The sequence below is a fragment of the Melopsittacus undulatus genome, chromosome 12 (assembly GCF_012275295.1).
Source record: "Melopsittacus undulatus isolate bMelUnd1 chromosome 12, bMelUnd1.mat.Z, whole genome shotgun sequence".
NCBI lineage: Eukaryota > Metazoa > Chordata > Aves > Psittaciformes > Psittaculidae > Melopsittacus > Melopsittacus undulatus.
The window spans coordinates 17,080,096-17,096,093 of record NC_047538.1 but is presented as its reverse complement, the minus strand read 5'-3'; the positions used below and the strand labels follow the sequence as shown (position 1 = coordinate 17,096,093).

The 15,998-nt window shown below is 36.1% G+C and overlaps 1 protein-coding gene across 3 annotated transcripts in view; it reads left to right on the top strand.

Annotated features, from left to right (window-relative positions):
* Positions 1-11,127, top strand: part of SFSWAP (splicing factor SWAP) — a 48,626-nt gene extending 37,499 nt beyond the window's left edge. Inside the window, exons 15-19 of one of the 3 annotated variants that reach the window (XM_034068522.1) lie at positions 2,414-2,556; positions 3,902-4,027; positions 7,693-7,863; positions 8,438-8,510; positions 10,711-11,127. In XM_034068522.1, coding sequence (XP_033924413.1) covers positions 2,414-2,556; positions 3,902-4,027; positions 7,693-7,863; positions 8,438-8,510; positions 10,711-10,729 — 532 coding nt within the window. In that variant the 3' untranslated portion in view covers positions 10,730-11,127. Of the gene's footprint in view, positions 1-2,413; positions 2,570-3,901; positions 4,028-7,692; positions 7,864-8,437; positions 8,511-10,710 lie in introns of all 3 variants that reach the window. The other 2 variants (XM_005147727.3, XM_034068523.1) reach the window with 2 other exon arrangements.
* The last annotated feature ends 4,871 nt before the right edge of the window (positions 11,128-15,998 follow it).

The window sequence follows — 15,998 nt, the reverse complement described above, 5'->3', positions numbered from 1 at the left end:
TTTTACCTCAGGAGTGGACTGAAGAAAAAAAAAAAGGGATTTTCCATTTCTGTAGTAATTACTGCTCCAGTTCCTGTTAATGAACACAGGATCTTTTTTTGAATAAAGAAACTTTTGTAACTTTATTAGAGAGTAGCTTATTAGGTTTGAAGTATCTGCACAGTGAAGATAAGTATTTTGGATTTGAAGTTACTTAAACTACTGAATTTGAATGAACTGCGACAGCCAAAAGAGGAGTTATGCTTATTTCATAATTTTTCATTAGACTATCTTGCATTCAGTTTATAATGAATTATCTCTAAATTGTAATAATGACCACTCAACACATAGCCTGTATTTGGGGAGCTGTCTTGAAGCCTTCGATTTTGTGAGGTTTCCATATAAACAGTAGAGCTTCTCATTGAAAAGACTTCTGAGTAATTACTATTTAATGGTATAAATTCTTTCAAAAAGTAAGATTAAAAATCAACTTTACCATATAACTTACCATGACAAGTTAATAGAGAATAAGACATGGGAAGTGAAGTTAATGTAGAAATTTGCAATAACTTTCTTTGCTCTCTATTCAGGGGATGTTCAGATACTTTTCAAGCTCTTCGTTTTTGGTTTGTGTATCCTAATACTATCTTTTCTCCAAAATGCTTATTTTGCATAGAAACCATGCAGGTGAACATTGCAATATACTTGTCTATGTACCATTTTATAGCATTTGTTTATCATTTTTTTTGCATTGTTAGAGGTCTAGAGGCTCTGCTTCATTTAAAAATAGTCTTTTGTGGTAAGATGCAATATTTGTACTGTTGCATTATTTTGTTTTTTTAAATTCTTTCTAATGCCTTTTCAGCTCTATTAGAAAAATTCTGTTCCAATAACATGAAGTTGATTCAAAGCATGCTTCTGGGTAGCACAACCAAACCTGTTTTGCAGCAACAAGTTTAAAACACTGCAGCTACATAAGGAACCCAGATATATTGTCTTAATTGCGGCATGTGGTGTGCTAACAGCATTTTTCTCTTTATATCTGCATGTTATTGTCCTGGAACAAAGTTTCTGTACCAAATTTAGTCCCATCAAGCTCCTAGTATTGTGCAGTTTGAATTCTAGACCAACTTGACAGATTAAAGCTTAACAAGAATCATGGAAGCTGTAAACCATGCCCAGAAGTGCTGTAAGGTGTTGCAGCATGGATTGCTGTGAAGCTGTTAGTCCCAAAGAGATAATTCATTATTACAAATAAGTACTCAGTGTCAAAGATGGGGCACATTTGTTAAATCTGATTGGAAAGCAAGCAATCTTTGGTACCTTTTGGTCACCTCTAGTAAATGTTTTATCAGTACTTTGTTCCTAATTGATTTCAAAGCACCACTAAAAAGTTTGATGTGAAATGCACCTGAGAGTGGTGCTCTTTAAAGAAGCATAGGTTGTCAGTCACTGGAGTCTTCAGTAATACTGTTCTAGCTGAGAAGTGAGGCTTCACAGTTGGCTGGCAGTAAATGCTAAGAATTATGATACTCATCTGAACTACCAATAGATCTTTGTGCTACATGATCTGTGCTAATGATGTATTTGTATGTGTGAGTGTGGTTTGTTTGTGTATGTAAGAGGAGTGGACGGGAAGCAGAGGTGTTTGTTACGTAGTGATTTAGTTAAATGAAACTTGATTGAGATGGAACATTTAAACTTCTCTTTGATACTGTTTTCTTTTTTCTTTACACTGTCTAGTACTACAGGAGTACTAAGCCACAGAATTTATCCAGTCAAGGAGTTATAAACAGTACTTAGCGGTTGCATACTCTATTAACTGGTTACTTTTCAGTAGGTTTGGATAGAGTACACGTGTGTGTTTGTGTGCTACTTTTTGCCTCTGTGTTAGGAGTTTAAGAGACTTGGAAGTAGCTGTGTTTTTTTTTTTTTAAAAAAAAAAAGGTTGATTGGGGTTTTTTTCTCCTTCCAAACTGATTTTCTCATTGCTGAGGCAGTGTCCATTAATGTAGTTTTAATTCCTATTTTGTAATGAGACATGCCAGGCTTTGTAGCCGCTTGAACTATTGGGACCCTACTAAGCAGAAGTGATACTGGCTTTAAAAGGAATAGAGTGCCTTCTGACATAACAGTCTAACAAAAGCAATAATTGATGTATTACGATAAAATTGTTAAGCTGCTTTTAATTGTTTGAACCTAATGGCCAGAGTTCTTAACATTTGGTGATGTTGTAGAACCACAAACTTCAGTTCATGAAAATGAAGCTAATGACTTTTTCTTTCTGATTGGACTTTTTTTAGGCTGGTCCATATAGGCATGTTTCACTAACGTTCAGCTTTTGGTTAAGGGACTGAGCCTTTTCAGGATTCTAGTTAATACCAAAACTAGGACATTTTATTCTCAATGTGAAGTGTGTGCCTCCGTATCACAGACTCACAGCATCCACAGGGACACTGAGCATGGAGCCGACTCTGAGCAGCTCATCAATGGCAGCAGCAACAGAGCGGGAAAGTTATCAGGCAACTTCGACAACGAAAAGATTTGACTGCTGGCGCTCTTTTGAGGGAAATCCTGGTAAAATGTCAAGGTGTCTGACTGACCCCAAACTTTATCATCTGTTGGTTTTTTCCTTTTTAATCCTTCTGAATGGCCTGGTAAAGATCAGATTTCTAAGTGACAAAGCAATTAATTTGCAACACTTTAACTGTCATTGTGATTAATTTTTTTCATTTTCAGTTGATCTCTTTTGTTGTAGGTATAAGAGAAATGGTTCAGGAGTGTGTGTATGTATATATATTATATATATGGTGTGGGTCTGCAGGAGAGCAGTGATTTCACAAATGACTTGTCTTTTAGTCGCAGCAAATTAGGTATTTTCAAGAACATCAGTGCTTGGTATACATGGAATGACATGCCTATAGTAAATAAAAAAGAAATACTTTAATCAAATAGAAGTAAAATTAGTAGAACTATATATTTTAGTGAGAACGAGACTAACTGTTACTGCCAGGAATTTTGGGGGTGGATTTGGGGTTGGTTTGGGGTTTTTTTTCTTTTATTCCAAGCTGAGTCCCTGAATCACCCCCTTTATCATCCCCCCCTTCCCCTACATCTGTCAGGACTTTTCTCACTCCATTTATTTTGTTAAGAAATACTTGGATTTTACTTGCACATCCACTTAATACCAAATCATAGAGAAAAGGAGTTAAGCGCTTAAGTTGATCTCTGATCTTAACTGGGCATGCTTTGTTCTTTCCTCTCTTGATCTCTTTTTCTCACTTTTCTAGGAAAAGTATTTCAGGTCAAATTGCTAGTGCCAGACAACAGTGAGCATGGGTTGTTGGTCACTTGTACAAGTGAAAATACTGGCTGTGCTAGGATCATTCTGCAGCATCTGGGATGAAATTTCCTGGACTTGTCAGTGATGGAGATGTGCCTAAACCAAAAACTTGTATTTGTCTCAGTGATGCAGCTGTTCTAAAAACATACCACTAATTTGAGAAGACAGGGTCAGGCCTGACAGTCTCAGGCTTTGAGCCAAATTGGTCTTCTGCATACCAATGTTGACAAATTCTGTTGCCACAAAAGGTGGCAAGGCTAAAGTAAAACCTTTCCACCTACTAATGCGGAAGTTGACATAAAATAAAAAAATATAAATGGTTTTGCTATAGCAAAAAATAAATGTTTCCCCCCCTCTTGGGAGTGAAAAGCAATGGATAACTACATCCTAAATGTCTTGAATGGGTAAGAAATTTTTATGCAACTGACAAGTCTTGGACACTAAATACCCCATGTTGATGTAAAATAGGCATTTGAAAGGTGTTCTATTTGCAATTGCTGACAGCACAATTCCACTGAAGTAAAAGTAGTGAAAGAAGTAGCAAAAAGCAAACTTCTGTATTATTTTTTTCCTGCTCAGGTCGCGATCAAGGTCACCTAGGAGAAGGGCTCACACACCAGAAAGGCGGAGAGATGAAAGAAGTGTTCCAACAGCTTATCGCATTAGTAACAGTCCTGGAAATAGCAGGAAACGCCCGCGTTCGAAGTAAGTATACCTGCTCCTGGAAAAGGTTATGTCCTGACATCATAAGGACCATAAACACTGCCTGATGTGTTGTAGAACTTCACATTTCTTTATGTTCTGGGCTTTATTTTAATAAACGGATATTTCTGGGGAGAAAAAATAATAATAGAAACTCTCGTTGTCCTTATCCAATTCTTGCATATATTTAAACACCAAATGTACAACCCAGTCAGCGAACTTTAATATGCTACTATCTCCTATCTGTGAGAGTTCATATTTTATTTGGATTCTTGTATTTCCTTCTTTTTGAGTTATTTTCTTATGCTCTGGCTGTGTGAACCAAATGGCCTCTACGCAGAGGTCATATAGTGGTATTAAGTTATTCCCACTGGCATTGCTTGACATCTCGTCGTACCTGCACAAATAAGGGGAAACTCCAGTTTAGCAAACAGTATGCTTTACATTTAACAGTTATTTTACTAACAGTGGAATGTGAAACATTAATCAAGAGGTGTCTTTTTGAGAGCACCTTGCATATAGTCTCTCTGAACCTGTTGTAATCAAAATGGCATACCAAATATTATTAAAGCTAACCAGCTGCAGAAAGAAAGTGTGTGCCCAGAAGGCTTTGAAATGTTTTGTGTCTCTACTATTCTGTGGCAGGTGACACACCTTCAACATGCAAGAATGTGAAAATTTTTCGTGCTTGTATATGTACATCTAAAGTGTACACAAAACCCAACACACTGAATTACTAAACTGAGTGTACCAAATTCTTCTTCTAATTGGCGAAGATTAAGTCTTAACCTGTTTCTCCCTGTTTCCTGTGAAATAAGAAGCAAAGAGATCACTTTCAACCTTACAATTATTTTAAAATGTCTGTTGTTTCCTGAGGTAACTTCCCATGTCTTGACAGTTTCTAATTAATTGACGTGTGGTATGCATAATTGAGAGCTTCATCAGTATACTTCAACTGATTCCGTTTTTCCCATTCATCAACTAGAGATAATAAAGGCTTCTGTGGAATTCAGCATGCAGATTTGGTTAAGCAGAAAATACATGGAGGCTTAAAATGTTTTCCTATAAACACACAAAGGAATTTTTTTCCCAGCCCTGTGCTGTTTTCAATGCAGTGTTGGTGTTTCTGCTGCTTGACCACTCAGCATCTTAAGCTATAAATTATCTTTACAGTTATGCCACTAAAGATAAATTATGATGGTAATTGTGAAACAAACTAGATTGCTCCTTAAGCAATATTTATTTATATAAAGTGGAAATTGTTCGTATAAGTGGAAAGCTTATATAAGTTTTTGTAAGTGGAAATGGTAAACTTCTGTTAGGCCTACACTTCACAAAATACAGCAGTAAGCGCAGAAACTTATGGACTGAATAAAGAATATTGTAGTTACACATAGATGAAAGTATTTTGCAGCTCTGACTGCAGAAAACCTACTGTTTTAGCCCTCTTATGACTGACATTTTTTTGTGCAAAAACGTGGATGAGTGATGGACTTGTTCAGTTATGGAACAGATTCTTCATGATGGTGTGGTGGAAGCAGAGGTTGGGTTTGAGGTCTGTTAGAAGCTAATTAGTTTACTTGAGCTTTCTATGAGTGAGTAGTGTATATTTTGCTGAGTAGGTGAGAGCAGATTTCAGTCTTATTTGGCAGCAGTCAGCTGAGTGGGTTTTATTAACCATTGTTACACTAAGTAGTAGGCAAGCTTTAGAATCCGGTGCTGTCAAGAGGACTGAAAGTTAGAATTCCTGAATACTGCAATGTTGTAAGCTTGTGTGGGGCATTAATCTGATGTCAGTCATGGTGCTGAATAGCTGGCATTGCTTGTAAACCCTTAGGTATGTTTCCAGAAGGAAATACATAAGAACTAGGAAGCTATGCTTTGTCTTGTTTGGGAATTACTGGCTCACTGCTTGTAGAATGAGGTGTGCTTCAGAATAAATATAACAGTTGTCTTTTGTTCTACTTATCCTGTACCTCAGTTGCTGTCATAGTCACTTTAAAAAGAAGTCCAGTGTAAATGAGTGTTTTAATCCAACTGCAGTAAATTACTTTCCACAGAGAATACGCACAGTTCTTTAATGTTAGTTTTTGTACCTTGAAAGATATTAAAAAAGTAAGCCTAATTTTAGCAAATGGAATGTTCTAAAAATATAAAATGGGTGGACACATTCATTCAGCTGTTACTATGTTTGTTCTTCATAATTGAGATGAAAAATACTGAAAAAGGTAACTGTAAAATATTCTTGCATGTTTCATGTTTGAGATTTTCAAGAGTTAAGTATGAAATATGTTCACAGCTTGATTACATTATAATGTTTTAAGAACTGGACAATTACAGTACGTAATCTGCTTGCCAAGGAAAAATTGACTTTGTAACTGATGTTTTATGTATAGTTGTGAAAATGTTGAGGCCAGTAGAGCTGTGGGGTTTTTCTTTTGCCACTTAATGATTATTTTTGCAAGAAAAGTTTAAGAAGGTTTTGCAATTATAGGTCTTGAACATTAAATACTATATAAAGACCAGATATTTGTATATTAAATTCTAAGCATCAGAGGTGTTGAGTATTGATATGGGGATTTAATGTTATAGTGTAGCTGCTTTTAAAGTAGCAAATGCCAAATAAAATCAAAATAAAGGAAGCAATAATGTGATGCTTAAAAGATGGCTCAAAGTTTTACAGTGTTTTAAGAAGTTCTAGACGCTTCAGCATTTTTCTGAACAGACTTCTAGCAGTGCATGCTAGAGAGATATGCCTACAATGAGATATTGCCTAACTCTAATTAAAAGTCATTACTCTAGTAGTTCTAATTATAGTAATATCAATATTGGTGTGTAAATCAGACAGCTGTAAATTCATAACCATGTATAAAGATTTTGATAGTTCTGTCTCTAGTATATTGCTAATTGAGTTCTCTTTGAGCTTAATATTGCATGTGAAGAGGCTACCTCTGTTTTCCTCTTCTATCAATAATGAAAACAACAGGTACCCATAAGCCCTTTGTTCCAGCTCTCATCATGACAAACATCTCTCTACTTTCCAATTCATAAACTGTTTGCACTTCGGATGTGTTGCTAGGTCCAGGTTTCTTTGAGTGGCATACAATACCTTGTTTATAATTTTGAGCCTGCCATTGCCTACATTAGATTGAATCACAAGGGGGCCATTTCTTTTAACAAACCAACCATGGATTTGTCTTGTGTATCTTTTGCATAGTTATGATTCCATGGTTTAGTTCATTTATGAGCTAGGAAAATCATAAGGGATCTAAATTCTTACATTTCTCATTATATTTTAAGTGTCTGATGTTGTTTGGAAAAGAACTTCCCTCTAGCAAGTTATTCTGCAAATCTCCAATGAGAGATTTTTCACTGTCATCCTTCAAATTGTCAAATACTGTCCAGTAATTCCTGTGTATCCATGAAGCACCATTCCAAGTGGGAGCCTGAGGTGTTCATAGTTGCCTAATGTAATATGTTAAAAAGAGCTTCTGAGAGTATTTTGCACAACCATACCAGTATTGAGGTAAAACTAATGCTTGCTGAATGCATGAGAAGTATTGTGTGGAAAAGGGCTAGGTAAGCTTTTAGAAGGGCAACAAGTGACTTCAACTGAGCAAGTGTACTATTGCTTAAATATCCTTCAATAGAATATTTTCTTCTTACAGAAGTCCCCATGAAAAGAAGAAGAAGAGGCGGTCTAGATCACGTACCAAGTCCAAAGCTAGGTCTCCTTCACCATCCATGTCACCAGGCAAACCATCCACACACAAAAATTCTGTACATTCAACTAGTGTCTCTCCTGTGGAGAGCAGGGAATCCAGCCAGGAACGCTCCAGGTAATATGCTCCTCAACTGTATTACAGCAATGCCGATGTTTCTTTTCTATGTCTTTTGATCTAACAGGGTGAGGAGCTTTGTGTGTGTGTAATGTATGCCTGTTAAAAGTGGAAGACTCTGGGAGGACAGCACTATGTGCATCAGTCTAATGAAGACATTGGATTTCTGTTGCTTACTAGAGTAAATACTCTACATACTCTTACAGTAAAACTGGTGCATAAAATTCTGCAACTGAATTCTAAGTTAGAAATTGGAAACTCACTGAATGGGAGAACTCTGCAGTAGAGTTTTAATGGAATTGTGATGTCTGTGCGAGAGTCATAATTAGATTATTTCTACACAATATGGAACAGTCCTGTTAAATTCCTAGGCTGTTACCCAGACTTCTCTGCATCAGTTGTGTGAGTGGCTCTTCTGACTGTGACTTGTCATGGCTTTTACTTGAATGGGGATAATTTTGACTTATGAGATACTTGCATGAAGGGTCTCTCATATGTATAAAAATCATGAGTAAAATGTATTTTTTTAAACATTTACTAGGAATTTTTAATTCTAATTTTACTTTATTTTTAGGGGAGTTTCTCAGGAAAAAGATGGCCAAATCTCTTCAGCAATTGTGTCTTCAGTGCAGAGTAAAATCACTCAGGTACGAATAGAAAATTCCAAGTACGTTACCTAATTAATTGTGTCCATCATGTTGTTTTCTTACTACCTTCTACTATTCTGAGCTTTGCATGTGATGTAGAGACATGTTCATTGTCATTCTTAATCTGTTTGCTTATGAGAAGAACAATTTTGTTGCTTCTGTAGCTGCTGTCCTTTCAAATTTAATCAAGCCTCTGAAGACCAAGCTTAATTCATTATGCCACAGTATATCCACTGTTATGAAAGTCGCATTATGCTACAATACCCCATCTTACCATGTAGGGCTCTTAACAAGTTTCATGGAAGAAGGAAGGAAGGAGAAATAACTTGGCAAAGGCTAAGTTTGAGCAGTGTCTTCAACTCACTTATCTCACCCTTGTTGCTGTTTTATGTCTCTGAACAATTGTTATGATTTTGTTGATATATTCAAGTTTGCTGTGAATCATGGCATAATAAGTAAGTGCCTGTATATGCTGTATAGCAATCTAAGTGCATTCAGCTCATTCAGCTTCCCTAATGCAGTTTTAAGATACCCAGCCTCCATCAAAAGAATTCCATTCCTGTTTTAAAAGCTACCACATGGTACCACTCTTTAAAATTTTTAATTTCACTCATCCTCTTAGAGCCTTCATGCATATATTTAACTTTCTTTGAATAGAATATGCCCAGTTTAGAGGAGGAAAGCTCTTAATTAAGCTTTGGAGAATTTACAATATCAAATCAAGAGATGCTTTTTATATTCTTATTTTTTCCAATAGATAGATTATTCTTTAAATAAATTAATATTGTTCAAGCCTTTAGTTTCACTAGCAAGCTAAACTGTTAGAGGAGTATCTTATATATCATATTTGATCCATTTTTTATGAGAAACCCAAACCGAGCATATTCAGGAAGATAGAAAAATACCAAGTATAGGCACTAGAGAAAGCAAATGGAGTATTAATTCCATAGCGCTTCTTAGGCTACAAAACAAATGCATGGGAATTCCTGCTGTGAGAAGTGGGATATGAACTAATTCATCGTCTTCAAAGTAGAGGAAACACCCCACCCTTTAAAAACATATACCTTTCAGACAAAAAAACATACACCTTTGAGACAAAGGTAACTGATTCATGCATTTCTTGGATTAAATAGTGCTTATGGTATAGCATTTGCTAGTTTGATATTAGTTGGCTTGCTTGAAGTACGGCTGTAAGGGGAGGAAAGATTATAATATTAAAATGCAGTTCTTAGTTACTATTTGCAAAAAGGAAAAATAATGACACTCTTGTGAATCTGCAAGATGCTTACCTACTCTATGCTGTGAAGTATCTTTTTATCTTTAAGGGCCCAAAGAAATGCAATTTACCTAATCATTACTAAGATCATTTTGCTGCCAATGTGCTGGCTGACCATAATCAATTTAGTATCTATTTTTCATTCAGATCCTTTTATCTGTAAAGTGGAATAGTGATGCTGAATTCGCCTATGAAGAGTTTTGAGAGCTTGGGATGCAAAATGCTTTAAAGGACATAAGTATTCTAATTCTGTCATGTTACATTTGTGAAGAAATGTTTATGTAACTTTAATTCATTACCAATACCCTTCATTTTGTGATAATTTTTTGCAGCACAATTATTTGGTGCCATTTATGTGAAATTTCATTTTCTTTTGTAATGCTGTTTCCACTGGATACACACACAAGACTGAGACTTGCTCTTTGGTTTCACAACAGACTTAATGTTTCAGCCAGTCTGTCAAATGTAAAAATACTGCTGCTATGTAAATTTTTGATGCAGGTTTGCAAAACAAACAGTAAAAAGCTTTCTGTTACAGAGTAACTGTTAGCACTCTCTTCTTGCTGGCTCTTTCTTCTTCTTTAAACCTTAGTTTTGTGCTCACTACAGGTTTTGTAAAGATACAGTCATAGTTTCCTTCCATTTTTGTGTTTCCTTGTAGAGAAACAGCTCTAAATATTTATGTAGAGCGCTTTGTAGCATTGTAGTAAACCAAGACTTCAATTGCTGGCATAGGAACTTTTCTCCGATTATTTCACTCATTCAGCCTAGGAACCGTTAATATCTAACGATCATGACTTCAACTGTTCTATCCGAGATTATGGAGCATAAGCTAACCTTTTCATTCAGTTTTTTTGCAGTCACATGCTTCAGCTCTGTTCGAAGCTCAGACATGTCTGATCATTTTCCTTTTATTTTCTACAGGATCTTATGGCCAAAGTGAGAGCAATGCTTGCAGCTTCCAAAAACATACAAACTAGTGCCTCCTGAGACCTGTTGAACTGACCATTAAGGAATTGTGTGAAAAAGAACAATATCGAAAAAACTGCCTCATCTCAAATGTACAGCTGAGCTTAGCTCACTTGGTTCACAACTCGTCTACTATTACCAGAACTTAGGGAGCTAAAAACTATCTTTCTGTACAGAAGCGTCTCCTTGAAATTTCATTAAACTTTTTCAGCCAGAATATCTTTGGGAAGTTTTTGGTTTTTGTAAATTGATTTTTTGACTAATTCTTCAGTAACATTTTATGATCAGCAGTCTATATGTGTATATTTGTAAATACCATGTTTCTGTGAAAGAAGTATTACACAATAATAAAGAAGGAAACATCTTTCATTAGCTAGAGTTTTTGTGGAGTCCTTATTTGTTTGCAGTTGACTTTTGTTACACATGAATTTCCTTCAGTAATTTCTGCTTTTTAAAATTACAGCTGGTCTAGCCTGCTTGACCAAATACTTTTTATCTTCCTTCATGCTTGGAATGATCTTAAGAAAAATGCTTGTTTGCTTGGATGTTAGTAGTGGATAGTTCGGGGACAAGGCATATGATTTTCTGTGCATCGTTTAGAAAGATCTCTGAACCTCTGTTTGAGGAATTGATTCTTTGAAGTCAGTCACTAATGGTCAGTGGCCTGTTTGTCTTAATGTGCCTTGTTCCCTCTAGTTAGCTACAGAAAAGAGAATATATTTTGTGGTCATTTAATGACATACTTTACAGAAATCCAGCATTCCTCCTATTTAACATCTTTCATACAGTTGAGAAAGATGTTTACTAACTTATGTTTTACTGGCATACACCAGTTAACACACAAGGAGGCTTGTGGCCTCAGTATAATTGCATGTTTGTTTATTGTGCATTCTTTGTTGTACACCAAGACAATTATTTCTTTTTAATTTAAATGATCTTAAAATCAGTGCATAAAGGCGTGTGTGAATTTGTCCCCAAGCCTGCTTTAACTGTGAGAATTTATAATAGTGGTGCTCTCATCAGCAGTTATCTGATTCCATAGTGAGTAGAATCAGAGCTTTTAATGACCTCTGAAAAACTGATCTATCATCAGAAATATTATAGTTATAATGACTCATGTCCTAATTTTCTCAAATTTTATAGAGTAGGTGGAGGTTGGAGATGGATTAGAGAAATGAATGTGGTGAAGTTTACTCTTACAGACTAGTTGGTAATTTAACTACACAGATTAATAACTCCAGTGCATAATCTTGTTCAAAGCAAGGGGATGAAAACCAGTGTGTTCATATAACTCAAGCTTTGAGTAACACGATGGTCAAAATGGCTGTTGGTATGCCACTCACTCACTTGGAATGCAAGAGATTTAAACCATTGAAACAATAATCAGGTTTCTTTTCAATTTTTGGCCAGTCATAATTACCAGTTTACATTCCTACAAAACATATAATGCTAAGTCTGATGCAGAGAAATTTCCTTGTCCACATAAATGACAATGAAAAAAAGCCATCTAAATGGTAATGTAGAATCATGTTATCTGCCGTTTACCTAATTATTTCAGGGTTATTTGTAATGTTTTAACTGACAAAAATAACTTTCAACCAGTACAAGAAAGGTAACATTTTCTCTGTATGTGTTGATGAAACGGTACTAGTAGAGACAGAGGTAAAAAAAGGGCATAAAGTAAATTATGCAGGCAGCTGTTGTGGATTGTTTTGCAGTGTTAAATTTACAGCAGCTATATTTTTCCTTTCTAAATGGAGTTAAAAGTCTCACCATAGTTAAATAATTGGCAGATTGGATGCCAGTTGTTTGTCATGTAATAGGAAAAAAGCCCAAGTCTTTGATAAAATAGACTGGGCAGCTTGTTTTGCTGCTGCTTTGCAGATTTATTCTCTTTGAGAAGGTTGTTGCTTTAATGACTTCTTAAAATATTATCCCTCCCCTGAGCAAGCCTTTTTTGTCTTTTTTTTCTGTCTTACTCCCCTTTTGTGTATGAAGTGAGATGAAGGGTTTATCACCAAGAAGATTTAGATTAAACTGCATTTTTATACACTTTCTGTTGTTTACTGAGGATTGTTTGCATTTAGCACTTTCTCATGGGTAGGTGCATTCTCCAGAATTTAAGGAGTAGCGGTGATTTTATGGTGTTATTTTTTATTCTTTCTAACCACAATGGACGGTTTCACTATATTAAAGGAGCTTGAACTGCTGCACGAGAATAATTCATTTGTATGTGTTCACATTTAGAAATCAGTGCTGCTTTTTTGGTCTCTCTTCACAGGAACTGTCTGTGTTATAGCTGGTTGTGAATACAGCTTGTGATACAGTCGGTACTGTTTCTGGTGTTTGATATATCAGGAGAATGTGCAACCAATAACAAGGTAACATCCTAAGAACTTGAAACTTGAAGATTTTCACATTTCTGTTTTCCAGGGACAAACTTTCAGTGCAAGCCCTGGAAGAGACCTCTTTGTGGACCCAGTTATAGGATCCGGACAAAGCATCTGGGACCACAGGCAGCAGGTCTGGGCTTTGCAGAAAAACGGGCGCTCACACCAGCCTCCCATCCACAAAAACTGTACGTACTTAATTCCTTGCAATGTGGCTATGCACCAGGAGGCCTAAAGAGGCCCAGTATCACCTGACTGTGTTGCTAGAATCTTAGTCTTGATGGTTGCTACAGTGGGCAGTTAACAAATTGGCAGAGCTTCAGCTGGAAGAAAGGGGAGTTTTGAAGTAGACATGAGGAAAGCACTGTGATAGCTCTGAGTTGTCAGCAACTAGTTTTAGTTTTTCAAATTTCTCAGTTTTGTGGGAACAATATGAGCCTGATTTACTTAAAATTTGGTCAAATACAGTAATGGGAGCGACTCTTTAGCTATAGCTAATTCGAATTATTTCCTCTAACAAACCAGAAGGACTTGAAATGTTAACTAGCTTTCCAAGGCACTTTGGAAGGGCCTTCTTGTCTGTAATGTGCTAGGCAGTCTGTCCTCATTGTCTTAAGGGTTTTAACCATAGGTCTGAGGATAAGTTTTTTTAATTGCCAGTTTATACAATAAAACTTCATTTTCCCTATTCACACAGAGCAGCCTTCTCTCAAACAAATGCCACTGGCAGTAGGAGCTGCTTGAGAGGTGTCAGTTTTTATTCTATGGAGATTAAGGTTCAACTGAGAAGTCAAATAAGTACTTAAAACTTTGCAAATGATTTAGTGGTTCAAAGTGTAACAGACTTGGGTATTTGTAGGTGTTACAGATGTTTTCTCAGTGATGGACAGATTTATGGACCAAAGCTAATGGGACAAAGGCATTGCTGCAGCAATTGTAATGTGTAGCCTTGAGTTCTCCACCTTTCTTTGTCAAATGGAAGTGAAACAGATGTTAGGTGCTTGTATACATCTGTCCTCCAGTCCTTGGTATCAGTTTAGAGTGTATTTCTCAGTACAGCTGGTCTATTTCATCAGTTTTGCCTAACCTGCCCGTCTGGGTATAATCTTCATAGTTCAAGAGGTGTATTAAAGATGCTCTAATTTGAATTAGATATGTTCAACAGCTTCCTACTTGGCTCTTCAGTCTGGTGGGTAACCTGTTAATAATAAAGTTAAAATAACTTAGCTATCTCAGTATATACTTGGATTTCTACAGGTGAAGGGATCTTGCTACTACTTGTAGGTCAGCTTCTATTGAATTGAGTTAATAGTTTGCCATTGAACAATTTGACTCTGTCAAGAAGCTGACAGCCATTGAGATATATCTGCCATCTCCTTGCATTGATCACAATTTCACATCTGTTGTCAGTTGTAACTCTTTGTATTGTAACATTTCGTTTGACAGCAATTACTTTGAAATGTACACTTTCTCACTTGCAAACTTCACGTATTAGAGACAATCAAACCCATATTCTCCATTTTTCAGCAGGGCAACAAACGATAACATTTAGAATTCATGTTTTCTTGGATTTAATGCAATGTCTATTATCTTGTGTAAAGACATTTTACTGGGAAATCCTATTACATTTCTACTTAATTGAGCTGCGTTTATCATCTATTCCCCTTCTCCCATCCCTACCCAGCAACTAATTACATGAAGCAAAGAAGTAAAAGACCTGTGGACTGAGGTTAGTAAGATAATAAAGCAGTTTCTTTATTAATTTTCCTTTTGCCCCGTGATCTGAAATGATGAAATACAGCATTGCACTTATCTAACATCCTTATTTTCATCTTGTAAATTAACTTGGCTACAACTTTATAAAAATTTGATGGAAGTTCTTCTGGATGCAGCTCTTGAAAGCTCAGTGTTTGAATTTTTTTTCCTCCTGTGATTTAAATATGCATATGTTCTGAATATTTTGCTTTTAGACAGATCCTCTCAGCACCAGAAGTGTAGTTAGGTTAAGAATTAGATGTAAAAGGAAAGACTTTATTGGAGCAGTTGGTTGGAAACAAATACCTGTCTGCACACTAATTAGGTTTCAGTCTTTCTGGTGGCCAGGTTGGCCTGGTATTACTTCTGTTATTCTGTTTGAACCACTGAAGGATGCTTGATAATTCTTAATGCAAAGCATGTATTTGATTTTTGCCATAATTTTCCCTTCTCTGAATTACACAGGGGGTGTAACTCAGGTGCGGGAATACTCTACTGGATCTTATGTTAGTCAGGACTTGCTTTAAGAGTGTTTATAACAAATTCACTTTTACCTTCCAGTGAGCTTCAGACTTCCATGGTATGAATTTAGTATCTTTAACTTGAATGGAGATTATAATCTCATTGCAACAATTAATCCTGAACATGTAGGTTGACAAATGTTGCAAAAAACTCTGCCAGACCATTTTAAAAGTGATGGTGATATTCTGCTGTTTCTGGATCTGTGCCATATGCTACTCAGGAGAAGTACTGTAACTTGGTTTTGATAAGATGAAATTACTGCACATCTAAATACATGATGACAAAGACTTTAGACTGAGTATTGAACTGCTGATGACTAAATAGAAAGTGTGATGACTTCCTGATTGTATTTGACGGTTATAAATACAGCTGCCTGGTTGAGTAAGAGAAATCCCTGTCTACAAAACTGGAGAAGGGCAGATGTGACTTGTATTTCTTCTATTAAAAAGTAAGAGGATTTGGTGTTTCTTCTTAAAATGCAATCCAAGTGTGTTTTTCTGCAGTTTATTTATTAGGATATGGTAGCCTTGCTGATTGTAGAACTGGCTGTTAAATTATTGTTCTGGTTTGTTATAA